The 14,911-nt window shown below is 40.7% G+C and overlaps 1 protein-coding gene across 1 annotated transcript; it reads left to right on the top strand.

Moving 5' to 3' along the window:
• The first annotated feature begins 4,164 nt into the window (after positions 1-4,164).
• On the top strand, positions 4,165-8,091 carry LOC134637123 (ATP-sensitive inward rectifier potassium channel 1-like). Its single transcript, XM_063487471.2, has 2 exons — positions 4,165-4,239; positions 6,349-8,091. Exons 1-2 carry the CDS (start codon positions 4,223-4,225, stop codon positions 7,502-7,504), a joined length of 1,173 nt encoding a protein of 390 aa, XP_063343541.1. The 5' UTR covers positions 4,165-4,222; the 3' UTR covers positions 7,505-8,091.
• Positions 8,092-14,911: the final 6,820 nt, after the last annotated feature.

Here is a 14,911-nt window from a genome sequence, read left to right as displayed (position 1 = left end):
TACAGACACTGAACCTTTTCAAAATAAGACTATATCATATGTAGACACTCTCAAAGCATTTCATTTCTTAAAAACATCCGCCTTACTTTGGGGCGATTACTTGGGGCGATCGTGGCTCAAGAGTTGGGAGCTCGCCTTGTAATCGGAAGGTTGCCAGTTCGAGCCCCGGCTTGGACAGTCTCGGTCGTTGTGTCCTTGGGCAAGACACTTCACCCGTTGCCTACTGGTGGTGGTCAGAGGGCCCGGTGGCGCCAGTGTCCGGCAGCCTCGCCTCTGTCAGTGCGCCCCAGGGTGGCTGTGGCTACAGTGTAGCTTGCCATCACCAGTGTGTGAATGTGTGTGTGAATGGGTGGATGACAGGTTGTGTAAAGCGCTTTGGGGTCCTTAGGGACTAGTAAAGCGCTATACAAATACAGGCCATTTACCAGGCCATTTACTTTCTTATCCAGCACTGCAAACGAAACAATAGTCTTTTATCCAGGAGTTCCTGGTGTTTTACACAAAACATGCAGCAGATGGAGCCATTTCAGTGGGCAATTTTAAGCTTGGAGCGTCATCACTTCTGACATGTTTCATGCAAACTGTGTATAGATTTAGAACCCAAAGCTAGGTGATTAATTCAAGTCAGTACCACTTGTATATTTTGCCTGTGATTATCATGCGAGTTAATATTTCTTCGGGGCACACATGTAGGCAGCAGGAGCTGCGGTCTGGATGCCAGATCGGAGTCTGAACCTTTCAAAACAGACTTTTCATTTTTCATACCAAGACTGGATCTGTTTATTCTAAATATATTCAAAAATTAACCTTTCAAACTGGAAAATGTCACACTGGTGTGGATAATAAAAAAAATTTATACTGCTGTAAGGTCAGGGGAAAAAAATTAACTGGGAAAGGAAGGAAGTAATTGCGCTACAATAATAATGCTTTTTAGGAAGAAGGATGTACACCACAGTGATGAGGTGCATAAGAAGAGGAAAAGGCGAAAACTGGCCCTAGTAGGTCTAAGGGACAGCCCCCACTACCTTGGACTCTTTACCTTGTGGTTTTAGAACTGAAGAAGCCTCTTGGATGAGGTGAACCATTTGTTTTCAATTAGTGGTAGAGATAGTGATAGAGAAATCACTTACGTAAATACAATAATGTAAAATGTATTATTTGGTGTGTCATAAAAACGATACGATATCTTTCCCCATTGGAGCATGTTGTGAATTTGATCAAAAGTGACACTAAATATTAAAAAATGTGCTGGTGAAGGGCCCTGATTGACTTCAGGGCTCTGTGCAAGTACCCAGTGTTCCCACATAGTAGTCCATCTATAGTTTTTAAATTACAGAAAACTCTACAAGCTTAGGTCAGTTTATCACAACTAGGACAGGCACCAGATCGTTCAGGATGGCACAGCTGTTCCCTCTTTAAAAACAGTGAAGAGGACATCTGCCAGGTGCTGCAGAAGAAGTACGAGCAGCACACAGCGACAAGTTTGGGACTAATTGCACCTGCAAGTGTTGCCTTCCATCGCTGAAAAACAATTTTGCATTATTTGTGGTTTCGCCTTGCAACTTCAGAGGAGTTTATGAACCATCCTGCTCCCCACAGACCAGACACCTCCGCATCCTCCACATCTCAGCTTCCTGCCGCTCAATGCAGCAAACCAGCAACGACTGAATCATTTTGCACTGCAGAGTCTGTCACCGGCAAAACCCCACCAACAGGTTCCTTCACTGCCTCTGAGGTAAGTATGAAAGCAGAGCTGCGACAAAAGCCCCTCTGCCAAAGTTACAGGAAAGCAGTTCATAAACTGCCTTGAAAGTGTATCATGTTTTCATCACAGAGATGGTAATGAGTGAGCTGTCGGGCTGAACTTAACCCCCTCTGTCATCAAATCAGCTCAGGGTACACATGATTAAAACCATTGGGGTTTATTTTATAGTTAAAGGATGTTGTGAAAGCTGCTCATTAAATCTGTCATAATTTATGTGGAAAGCCAAAGCAGACACAGAACCCAGTATAAATAAATTAAATTGTTTATTTGGATTGTCTGTGCTCCTTTCCATTCTGATTGGTCTGGTCTGTCTTGTTTTGGTTCCTTTCAACTGAATTAAATTCAATTTTATTTTATTTATTTCGTGCCAAATCACAATACCAGTCACCCCAAGGCACTTTATATTTTAAGCTAAAGACCCAACAATAATACAGAGAAAAGCGAGAAAAAACCTCAACAATTAGATGACCCCTATGAGTAAACACTTTGGTGACAGTGGGAAGGAAAAACTCCCTTTTAACAGGAAGAAACCTCCAGCTGATCCACGCTCAAGGAGGGGCGGCTATCTACAATGTGACCATCAACACTCCCAGGCTCCAACCTTCGCTTGCCATCTAGCTCGCTGTGCACCCAACCCAAGTGCCTGTGCCTGTCCTGGAGGGTGGTGAACAGGGTCCACAGCTCCATCCAGGCCTGGCCATTAGACACTGCCTTAAATGCTCTCCTCCTAGTTCTGGCTCCAAGAGGAGACCGCGGTTTCCCACTTCCAAGCAATTTTGTCCCTCACTTGCCAGGTTTTCCAGGCAAATCCGAGTAGGAGGACGCCCCAGGGTAGGGCCTAAACCTGCTGGAGAGATTATATATATCTCAGGATCTCCATGGAGGAACTGTAAAGTGTTGTTTTCCTCCTTAGCCTGTGGCAGTTGAAGGCCACAAGGCTGAAACCTTTGCATTGAAAAAATGAGTGTCACGTCTTTTCTTTGAATTTTGTGTCTTTTTGCTGCCTCCTTACCTTTGAACTCATCATCATTGGATTTACATGATTTGCACAGGTGGGCATACTGGGAACGAACTTTCGTGTCTTTGACCTCGACCTGGATAAGCGATTTGGATTGAACCCTTTCTGCTTCAAAGATCCACTTTGTATCACATTTAGAGTGAAAAATGGTTTAAAAATAAAAGTAAAACAATAAAAATAAAGTATTTTCTCTGAACAGTTGTAGTTGACGTGCTCTGACTTTGTTGGTCACAGCAGTTTCTTGGAGTCCTGCTAGGAGAATGTGATGATTGTTCTGCACTTATATATCACCTTTTAACCTCAGTTTGCTTCATAGTGTTTCACATTCACATTCACACAGTTCTCCTTTTGTATGAATCAACGTTCATTAGTGAGATGTGGAGGACTAAACCAGGGTGTGCTCCTCTTGCCGTTTCCATTTTTTTGGAAAGCTAACTCAGTGGAGGGTCGTATTTCCCTCATATCAAGCATACAGACATGCTTTTTCTAACTCTTGGCAAGAAACTTAATGAGCTTATTTCCCCAAATGCTGAACTTTTCCTTCAATGAACCTGCAGAGTGTGATGTGCAGATGTGTTCTGGCAGCACGTTTAGAAATGCACAGCGCCTGGAGCTAAACACACTTGGGTGTGAGATGACTTTCTTTAAATTAAGCTGCTACAGGAGCCTGTAAGATTCTAGCTGAATTGCACACCCACTGCATCCACTTCCTTCTCCCTTTACTTACACGCAGCTGTGGCATTTATATTCATCACTGCTGGGGTAGGGGGTGGGCTTATCAATTCAGCATCACAGATCATGGTAATCTGTCCACAGATATGAAAATGGTCCTCCTGCAGCCAGCAGAATATTGCAAAGACACTCTTGCCCTGCAGCTCTTCATTCTGATGCAAATGGGAGGCAGCCTTGCAGGTTCAAAGAGGGGGAGGGGAACCAGGGGAAATGCAACCGAGGGAATTCTTTGTGAGGCCTGACGTAAATCTCAAATGTTCTCAGGACTGAAAACAAAACAGCATGAGTGCTTGCACCGATCACTGAGGCCTCTTCAATAGACGCACCTTCAGCCACACAAAGGCGTCGAGGCCTTTTACACCAAACTTCCCGAACATTCCCCCCTCCTCATGCTGGTCCCCAAATCTACACTGTCAAAAGCTGCTGCAGCCGAGGCGAGCCCACTCCTGATGAAGCCCGAGGTTGTGTTATTAAACTATTTTGATGGGTTGAAGAAGAGAGTCCTTCTGTCGGTCTCAGAGGACTGACGGCCACTGGGAGCTCCCTGGCTGGCTCCTCTGAGTGTATGGAGCCAGTGTACATGGTGGCATGTGGCTGGGATTAGGAAATTTCACTGTGGATTAAAATCTTTCCAACGCCTCCATGGCCACTCGCTGAAAGAAAGGAGTCTGAAGGTCCTGCAGAGATCTAGTGAGCACTTTGGGCCCATGGTCTCACGGAGCAGGTATGTCCCAACAAAACTTTTGTTTTTCTCTACAAAACTGAAGATCTACAGCTTTACTTATCGAGCATATATATTATGCATAGTGTTTTTAGGGGGGCTGTAGCTGTTTAGAAGAAAATGACCTCTGTTTTCAGTCATTCACCTCCATGAATGACTGGAAAAAAACAGCTGTTAAAATAGTTAAATGCTGGACAAATAGCTCTTAAAGATACAACCTGTGGTTATTTTGAATCTGGGGTAAACTTCAGTGCAAAAATATGTAACTTTTAAAGTTTTGGATCCTTTTGGCCATCTATTCAGTACGTCTTATGCAACACTCAAAGTGGACCACGCGGTACACGCTGCACGGTACATACTCTGCTATTTAACGACCATTCAGATCAGTTAATAAGTACAATGTATTTGTGCATACATAGGTTGTGTATTATCTTGTTATACTTCTATTCTAATGATAAAAAAGGAAATTCTCTACCTGTTATACCCTCGATCTCTAAATTTTAGTCCCCCTTTTCTGTCTTGTGCTGACATTTGTTTACTGGTTAAGGCTGTATGGTCAAGGTTGAACGAGCCTGGTGCAGGTTTTACATGTTTTATAAGAAGACCAGAACAATATGTCTGTGAGTGGTCTTTTTTTTCTACTGAAGAAAACATTGGGGGGCCAAAATGTAATTTACAGTGCAAGAAATGAGTCTGGGTCACCTTACTTGACAGGAATCTATATATTTTCTTTTTATATATATATTTTTTAAATATACTATAATATCTCATATTTGAGTACATAAAACCTTAATTAACAAAACTGGCTAAAACTGTATAATCATTTTGCTCATATCTTTCTGCTCAAAACCTGTTTTTTTGGTTTGCTCTATTTGTAAATCTTCATAAACAAAACTAAAATCCATAAGATGCATTACACTTTTATTTTAAAAAAAGGTTCAGTAGGTTGCTGTGCATCATAGTTTTTTTTAAACAGTTAAAGGTGTAAATGTGGATTTGTTGAGGGGCTATTCTCAGTTACAAATTCCTGTAATTAGTATTTACAGCAGCAGGGCATGTGTATGTGTGATTAAATCTAAATTAAATGTAGTGTGTGTGTGTTTGTGGTAATAAACTGAGTGGTTAATTGATGTTTCTAATAGATTTATAATGATAATGGAGCTCTGTGTCACACGGGAATGAGCAACAGGCCAGCGCAGAAAATACTTGTTAATCAAAATCAAATCATTGTTTGTTTTAGTCTTTTAATTTGATTTTCTTGGTAGTTAGACATGCATGGAAACACGGATCACTAGTGTAACACACTGACTTTTGCCCTGTTTGTCTATGTGGACATTAAATATGTCAAATGTTTTTTTTAATATTATCTGTGTAAGGTCTCAGCTAACTTTTTCCTCATTCTAACGATAACGTTAAACGATAGTACACTAAGTTTCTGTCCCAGCGGAACAGTGAACGTGAATCTACTCTTTTGGGATAATTATTGTACCTTAAAGTAACTGTGTGTACCTTTTAGTACAGTACCATTTCTTCTAGATTTTAGGTGCAATATCAGGAAAGAGTCTTTGTTTACTCAAATACAAAACATCTAATGTTTAGATTTTAAGATTTTACACTCTGACAAGTTCCACTTCTGTATCTGCTTTGTAGTTGTGGGAGCTTTGAGCCATCAGTAAGATGAAAAAAGCATATTATAAAATAAAGGGCAGCATGTACCTAATTTTGCAAAATTTTAAACTAGTTCATTAAAATACAAGTCTGACCTTTTAAGGTACAAAAGACAATACTAAAAACAACCCCTGACAAAGGTAGAATGACATTATCTACTGTCTAAACATAAAACAAAGGTAATAAAAGTAGAATTATCAAACAGTAGAATAAAGGTACTAAAGGTGGAATTATCTGAAAGAAGACTAAAGGTACTAAAGGTGGAATTATCTGAAAGAAGACTAAAGGTACTAAAGGTAATAGCGGTAATAAAGGTAGAAATATGTAAACTGAGAGGGGTTTTTTTTCTGAATGTGTAGGTGTTGCATGTGTGATTTTGCAAGGATTAACTTCCCTAGAGGAGAGTTTGTACTCTCTAATACTTAACTGTATTTGTTCCTCCAGCTCCAGGATGTTACAGCTGCTCCAGGGTCACAACCAGCCAGCTGGACAACGAAACCACAGAACCCGCCTGGTCACCAAAGACGGGCACTGCAACATTGAGTTCGGGAACATCGAGTACAGTAACCAGTTTGCGTACCTGGTAGACTTCTGGACCACCTTTGTGGAGATTCGCTGGCGGTTTGTTCTCCTTTTGTTTGTGGCTGTGTTCACAGGCAGCTGGTTCATTTTCAGCCTGCTGTGGTACTGGATTGCAAAGAGCAACGGGGATCTGGCTGGACAGAACCGCACAGAAGGACACATCCAGTGTATAGACAACGTTAACGGGCTCACAACGGCATTCCTGTACTCGTTAGAGACCCAGACCACCATTGGGTATGGAGGCAGGGCACTGACTGGCCACTGTGCTGGCACGGTGGCTCTAATTGTCATCCAGTCTCTAGTTGGGGTCTTCATCAACTGTTTCATGTGTGGTATCATCCTAGCTAAAATCTCCTTACCAAAGAAAAGGGCAAAGACTGTGACCTTCAGCGATACAGCTGTCATCTGCTTGAAGAAAGGAAGTCTGTGTCTCCTGATCAGAGTGGCCAACCTTCGAAAGACCTTACTAATCGGAAGCCAGATCTATGGGAAGTTGCTGAGGACAACGACCACACCGGATGGCGAGACCATCATCCTGGACCAGGTGGATATTGACTTCATGGTTGATGCTGGCAAGGATAACTTGTTTTTTGTTTGCCCCTTGACCCTGTACCATGTGATTAACAGATCGAGTCCATTCTTTGATCTGTCGGCTGACACCCTTCCTCAGCAGGACTTTGAATTGGTGGTCTTTTTGGATGGGACAGCCGAGTCCACCAGCTCCTCCTGTCAGGTCCGAACTTCCTACATCCCACAGGAGATCCAGTGGGGATACAGCTTTCTGCCGATTATCTCCCGCACCAAGACAGGAAAGTACCGTGTGGATTTTTCTAACTTTTCCAAGAGCGTCCGGGTCACCACTCCACACTGCGTCCACTGCTTTGAGGCCGACGTAGACCAGAGAAACCACAACAACCACAGCCAAGAAAATCACAATAACCAGCAAAAGAGGGGGATTGATAACCCGGGCTTTCAGGTGATTGACATACATGACTCTGTGGATGTCACTACAATGTGAGCTGGTAGAAAAGGAGCCTACGCTTTCATTGAAACAGTGAATCAGGATGTGGGAAGTAAAGTGTGAAAAATTGGCGCCTGTCACTTCCTTTGAAGCAGTTTCACTCTAAGTCAGACTGCACCAGCGAAGAAATATTTGGTCACGGTGAACCATTCAGCATCTGAATCGTTGTCAGCTCTTTTGCCTTAAACAGAACGAACATCCACAGCTGTTAAACTGTTTGAAAAAAAATCAGACAGAGTGGGAGTTGCTCATTGCAATCAAACCTCTGTTGGGACTTTGAATAGGTAACGTCAGAAAGATGGATTGTAGCTCTGACGCACAGAAAATGAAAGGGGGTAAAAGAGCGGATGCACAGTGGGTACTTCTTGAGAAGATTAGGACCTGAGCCTGTTATAATGAAAAGTGTGTGCCTTAAAGGCTGCAGGAGGAAATAAAAGGTAGTGCCTTTTGAGTTTGCATATTATTTCTATTACAACACTAACTTTGTGGTGTTTTTTGTCATTTTGACAGATCCTGTATGCCTGAATAATTAGGAAACTGGGATTTTAACTGTGACCAGTCTACATTTTGTAGATCATCCTGTGTAACGCTAACTTCTCAGGGAAAGTAACATTCTTAGTTGGAATAAAAGCTTTTTCACAATTCACTGACTTACATTTGATTTTATTGCACAATTTTTACTTTACACATTGAATATTTCATCAGAGTGTGCTATAAACAGAACTGAAATATACCACAAGGATGTAGATAATATAACTTCAAATTGACTGATTTATGCGAAATGGGTGTATCATGTAGTAGATGCATTGTGCAGTACTGTGCATGCAGAGATTGGACAACCCTTAGTAGTTTGGGAGCTGGTGATCGGACTCCCAGGACCTTTGCTCCTGAGTGTCACCCAATCCACAGTTGAAAGAGGCCTTATACCCTCCTATGAGTGACGGGTCCACAGGAGAAGCAAGCTAACGTAGTTCTGGTACCCAACTGGGGCGTCTCCCATGTGAGGTCTTTCATGTAGCCAGGAGGAGGCCCCCTGGGCAGACCCAGGACATGCTGGAAAGGTCTTGGCTGGCTCTGGAACACCTCAGTGTCCCCCGAGAAGAGCGTAGACTGCCTCCCCCTTCACAACCCAGACCCATGTAAGTGCCAGAAACTGGATGGATATAGGATGTCTATCATTTGCTGACAAAAATTAAAGCTTTTTTTTTATTGCAACAGCTTTTGATAGTCATTCTGCATTAGTGCATTTTTACCTTTGCTTGAGTATAAAGGATTATTTCCAAGATTTCATGAAACATAAATGAAATGTAAAACATAAGAGGCGATGAGGACTTATCCTGATGACTCTGTATAAGATGTTGGTCACATAGTCATGTTCTCCTAAATTGATGTCTGTTTTCAACAATACATAAAGATGCCAGAAAAGCTGAGACAGCTGGCCGAACCACCAAAGAAGATCAGACCACGGCTAGGATCAGTGCCATCTTACATTACAAAGAATTCATTCAGCAATAAAGATGTTTTTTTTGTTGCTTTTTTTCTCTCCCAACTGTCCCAGTTCTGCCAGCATTCTCTCTTTCATATTCTCAGGGATGTTTGAAAAGGTTCATCCAACAAACTTTTGATGTTCACACTTTTCCCCAATGCCCCACAGTGTACTGATGGCAGAAGATAGAACCGACAAAACAACATCTGATAACATTCATCCACCGTTTCGGGGTGAATTGATGGACCTTGTTATGGCAGCACCGCGTCTCTGCAGGTGTTCCAACAGCAAGGCAGGCTGTTCATTTAAGACCGGCATTCGACATTTTTGTCAGTGAGGAAGTGAGAGACTTCTGAAATGGCTTTCATCCCATTTGGATTTACAGAGGCAAGTTTACTGGGCTTCATCTGCATAACAATGAGCAGAACTGCTGAAAGAGATCGGCATAGTGAGTCTGAAGCAGCTGAATAGAAAAAATTAAGTAGACAGAGATGAGAGAGCTGAGTGGAAGGTGCAGAAGCTTTTGTTAATCTGGTAGAGGCCTGATTCGTTTATAACGACGCACTTTATCCCCTAGTGCCATGGAGATGGAATAATTACACAAAAGCACTGCTTTCCTTGGTTACTGTTGCTATGTTTGTCTAGTTTTTATTTAGAGGATGTTATTTTAAAGTTCTGGTCACAGAACTTTGAAGTTCTAGAACTTCTGAGACCTACATAAGGCTTTAAGACCAGACCTGGGTATTGTACAGCTACATCCTGCCCTTTGGTTGTCCCTGACCATTCTGGTATTGATGAAGTTTAAAAAATCCAGACACAGATACTCTCTGTGATTATCACTTGTCCACAGTCCTTGATATCAGACACTGAACCTGACTTTAATGCACTTGTTCAAGGCCAAATAGGCTACATTTCTCTAACTGAACAAGAAAAAAGAAGTGAAGACCTGCAGAAGCAATTAAACTACAGACAAAATAGCAACAGCAGTTGTATAAAGTTAAAATTCTATTAAAATGTGCAAAACGTGGACAATTTTTTTTACAATTGTTGATTAAATAGCTATAAAACTTTGGCATTTTTAACAATGGCTGTTTCACATTTTCATTGCCTAATTGTAACATTTATTCTTACCAGTCTCATCTCATTGGTGTGGTCAACAGTCCCAGTTCCTACAAACTTAGGAAGTCATGCAAAGACATTCATGTAACCTGTAAAATCACAAAGTTATGTAACATAAAATGCTAATGTTATCAGTTAGCTAACTGTTGCTGGAGTAGGAGGGTGGATTTAAAAATGTAATTAGGAAGTTAAATAATTTCATTATATATTTTCTCATTAATCTTTGGTTTTGAAAATGATGTATAAGAATTAAGAACATGCAGCTGTTCCCAAGAGTACTTTAATGCCTAATTATTTTTGATAGGTCATATTTATACAGAAGGAGGCGGGGCTTAACTGACATCTGACTAGTAAGAAAAATGCATTGTGAAAGCAATGAGGTTATAAAATCTTTATATAGGGATTTTCTCAAGAAAATGACATGAAAATTTAATACCAGAATGTAACCTTTAAAAAAGTGGGAGGTCAATGTTGAGTTCTATGGAAATCTATGGGAAAACCTTTTAAAATAACTTTTTGTTTTCTATTCATTTGATAAATTATGGTCTTATTTAGTGTGTGGGTCGTTATTTTAGTGGTTAACACATGCACCTAATATTCTGAAAGTACGGTAGTGATGTTATTTATATGAATTATCACAAATTTACATTCAAGACTGGCTACAATGTGGAAAATTATTGTGCATGTCTACAACCATAAGTAATGCTCGCTTTATTCATCTTTTGTCCTGATTTATTTCTTTTAAAATTACTTTTTTTTTCTAATTATGCTATAAAATTGCTGTGATGCAAAACAATAGATCCAATATTCCACGATCAATCTGGATTCTGTTAGCACACAGGAATTCAATGTTCTGACTGTAGTCAATGAAGCACAACAAAAGAAATTCAAGAAACTGTAATTAAAAAGTAATAAAGTGAAGGACAGATTCACTCCGAATGTTAAATGTATTTTATTCTCAACTCCTCTGGATTCATGTGGGAAGCAAATGGAATTCATTTCACATGTAAACATGTCGTTTAAGGTCACTTGGATGTTGGAGTGTTGGCAGGAAACACACTGTAGCAACAAGAGATGTCATCCCACTGAAATTCTTCAATAGTATGTCAGCACGATCGTATTAGTAGATTTCTTATGTAAAGCTCAGCATGCACAAAAACTTTCCCAGCAGCCTTTATTTCACTGGATGAAATGAAAAAGAAAAAAACAAAACTAGGTCGGGAGGAAATATGGATGGCTGAGCCTTTACTAAAGAACATTTAGTTATTTAATTATGTTTAAAACAACAGAAGCCTCATTATTAAACTGTTTAAGTCAAGATGATCCACATTTGGACAGTCACGATACTGATTTGATAAAAAGGCTCAGCATTCATGTTAAACTCAGAAATCTGATTTCCAACCATGTTTGGAAGCTTTTTTTAAAAAAATAATTAATGAAAAAGTTGACTTCTGTATTAATTTCTGTTGTACACATAGATGTATTTCCACTGATTGAGAGACTCTCATATGGTCAGTAAATACAGCCCATAAACAGTAAAGAGACCAGGAAGCCCCATCATCTGATGCTTTTGGACTGTGGGAGGAAACAGAATGAGCAACTTGCACTCAGACTTCTTAGTCAGCCTACTCGCTATGTGATCAGTGCCAACCACTGAGCAAGTGTGCTTCCTTTTTAATTAACTATTTAAGAACTAATTAATTAGTGAAGCTGATGGAGCTGCCTTTCATTTAGGACCTATTTCTGCGTTTTAATTACAGCTGTGATTTAATTTCGCCACCGCAGAGCTGCATGTTCATAATTTGAAACTATCTGTTGGCTCTCCTGAAAAACATTGTCAGTGAAGTTTTCCATTTCATCACCTATGACTATGGAGGGCCAGGAGAGTCACGCCTAATCCTCCACACAGGCCCTTTTGTTTGTAAAATAAAAGAATATACTATGAAATTAATCAATTTCCTGCGAAGCTTTTTTTTTTTTTTTTTTTTTAGAAATTACTATACAATAAATTTGGATTGGTACTGAAATATGCCACAAGGACGGACAAATTGGACATCCTTGTGGCATCTGGATTATTGGCATTGTCAGCATGGCTTACAGCACCTTTAATCTCTTTTAAAACAAATAAAAGCAGCTGCAAAAGGGGGACCCCAGCAGCTTTAGTAACACATCACAGACAAACAGTCTTTACCTACTCAACCTGTTATCTAAACCCCACATCAGGTTTTTCCACGATCTTGCCAATCAAAGGCAGTGGCATTTCATCAGGGCAAGCAAAACAGGCCCTGCTTGCCCAGTAAAATCTAAAAACTGTTGAGCAAAACAGGCCCTGCTTGCCCTTCCATAAAGCTGCTATTTGCAACGTCATTTGTATTACTGTCATCTTGTAGCTATTGTCCCTGGAAGCCCAGACAGTGGGGATGGAGTGTGTGTGTGTTTTGTGTGCATATAGACCAAAACCTTTTATTCTGCAAATTCTTTATTTGGACGCAGCCTCAAGTGGCCATAAAAGGAACTGCAGTGTTTAATACTTTGCGGTGGATTCATTTTTCAGCCCATGGTTGGCACACTGCTGGAATGAATGGCAGCGTGGGTTATCTACATTTATCAATTACTTGTTCATGGTAACACTGCTAAAAGGCATACACTTTCCAAGGTAACCATGGTTACCATGCACACCATGTTAGTCCACTGTTTCAGTATGCAAACACAAAGCTAAAGCCATGGGAAACATCCACTTTTTTGTCTGCATTTAAACTTGATGGTGGTGCTAGATGAAAGTTAGGAGATCAAAAGGGGAACTGAATCTCTAAACCAGGAGAAAACTTCATAGTGAACCTCGTGAAGCAGTCAGGGACCACTAAAATTCAGGATTTCACTTCAGGGGACTTGAATTTATGTATAACTATTAGCGCCCCCCCTGCAAGTCATCAACCTAATTATTTCAGTCTGGACCAAAAATGGTGGATCAGCCAGCAAACATACCGATCCCCAGAGTTAGAGTGGCTAATGTGCTAAAAATACTGATTAAACAAAGTTTAAATATGACCTAAGTGACACACTCTCCAAAAAAAAGATGCAGGAGTCATGAGTGGAGCAGCTGCTTCTGCTTTAGAAGCTGTCCTCGAGGGCTGGTGTGCTAAATCCAGATGTGACAACTGCAGTGAAGAGATTGTGATATCTCAGTGTCAGGGGGAGGAAAAATGATGCACAGAGCTTTTATGCTATCATTCCTAAAATTATGCCTTCACCAAACAAACTCAACAGGGATGTTGCTCACTGTGTTTCAGCAAATCAGATGTTCAGACAGCCTCTCTCAGCCAACCAGCTGTGCTGCCAGCAAAAATATTCATCACATACATGTTTCAGCAGCTCCTCAACTGCACAGAGAGGCTGTGTATGGCCTAATGTATTTGATATAAATAATTTATGACTTTCCTCAGCTTTGCCCTAAAGAATGATTTAAAAGAGAACAATAATGCATCATTGTTCGGTTTGAGGCATTAGTTTATTAGTTTTTTTGCCCAGCAGTTAACAGAAAGATTTATGAATGCCCGTATTTCCTCTCCCAGGTGGACCACTGATATAAACCAGTGACCTTTCAATCACACACCTGCTGGCACTAAGATAGGTGCCTTTATTCTTTTGAACTAACGGGGAGCAGAGTCTCTCATTTTATAGATTGCCTTCCCTGCAAAGGAATTACGCTTAGATCTTCATGGTCATCAGGGCAAGATTGAAACTGCTCAGTGAGGTGAATTTAGTTTTAAAACAAAACTTAAAAATTTAGTAGCTGTTTGATTTGAAGACACTTAACAGCTTCTGCAAATGCAGACGGTTAAAGCTTTTCTGAGTCAATTATCCAGGTCCTATAATACATCCATGTGCTCCCTCTGGAGGACTTCACCCAGGAACACAATGGGTTCATATGTGGTTTTGGCTTATCACACTGAAACAGTTTCAAAAGCAGAATGTTTAGTCTAACAGGACCCTGTATGTTGTTCTTGCATCCAACTTCCTTCCCGCCTCAGCTGCTCTGCTCAGCATGACGTGATTTCCGTAAAAAAATAACAGACTGAGTCACTAAAACGAGGGCTGAGGGTAAAGCTGCTTCTGAAACATGGTGTGGTGCATTTGGTGGAACTGTAAACTTTACGGGCAGTTTGAATGTTTTTGCAGACCTTGCAAATTTTTGTAACCTGGTGTCGAAAAAGCACCGAGTGGGAGGTCGTTGCAACTGATGGAAAGATCAGACGCTCTACAGAAAACTTTGAAAAGTTTCTGGGTTATGAAACCTGTTGTTTAGAAAAAGAGATTTTAATGAGTCGCACAGGTATTAATAGTTATTCTGCTGTGTGACCAACACACCGCAGCTTTGGTTAGCAGAATCAGCTCCGAGCCTAGTTTAATCCCGGGATACAAGCATTTCTTCTGAGACCATCCTCCTCCATTCTACTACAAGTTAAGGTGTAGATGTATTATCATCAACCAAAGTGGGTGCCTTAAATCTGCCTTCTTTTTAATGGCCACAAAGGGGCGACTCCTCTGGTTGCACAACGACATCTGGTCCTGTATATATCTATTGGGAAAACAGCCCTCAGCTGTGAACTCTATAAACAGAGTGGCATTAAGTGGCTATGTCAATAAATACATCTAAGGTGAACTCATGTGGAACCCAACATCCCGGTATCTTACAAACCAGGTGCTTTTTAACCTGAACTATTACCTTGTACCATTCTAAAACAGGATGTTTTGGTACCAAACCCTTAAGAGAGAGAAAGTGAAACCTGATGTTTATA

The sequence above is a fragment of the Pelmatolapia mariae genome, linkage group LG10_11, assembly GCF_036321145.2.
Source record: "Pelmatolapia mariae isolate MD_Pm_ZW linkage group LG10_11, Pm_UMD_F_2, whole genome shotgun sequence".
Taxonomy (NCBI): Eukaryota; Metazoa; Chordata; class Actinopteri; order Cichliformes; family Cichlidae; genus Pelmatolapia; species Pelmatolapia mariae.
The sequence above is the reverse complement of the archived record's forward strand: the minus strand, read 5'-3'. Positions and strand labels throughout refer to the sequence as shown.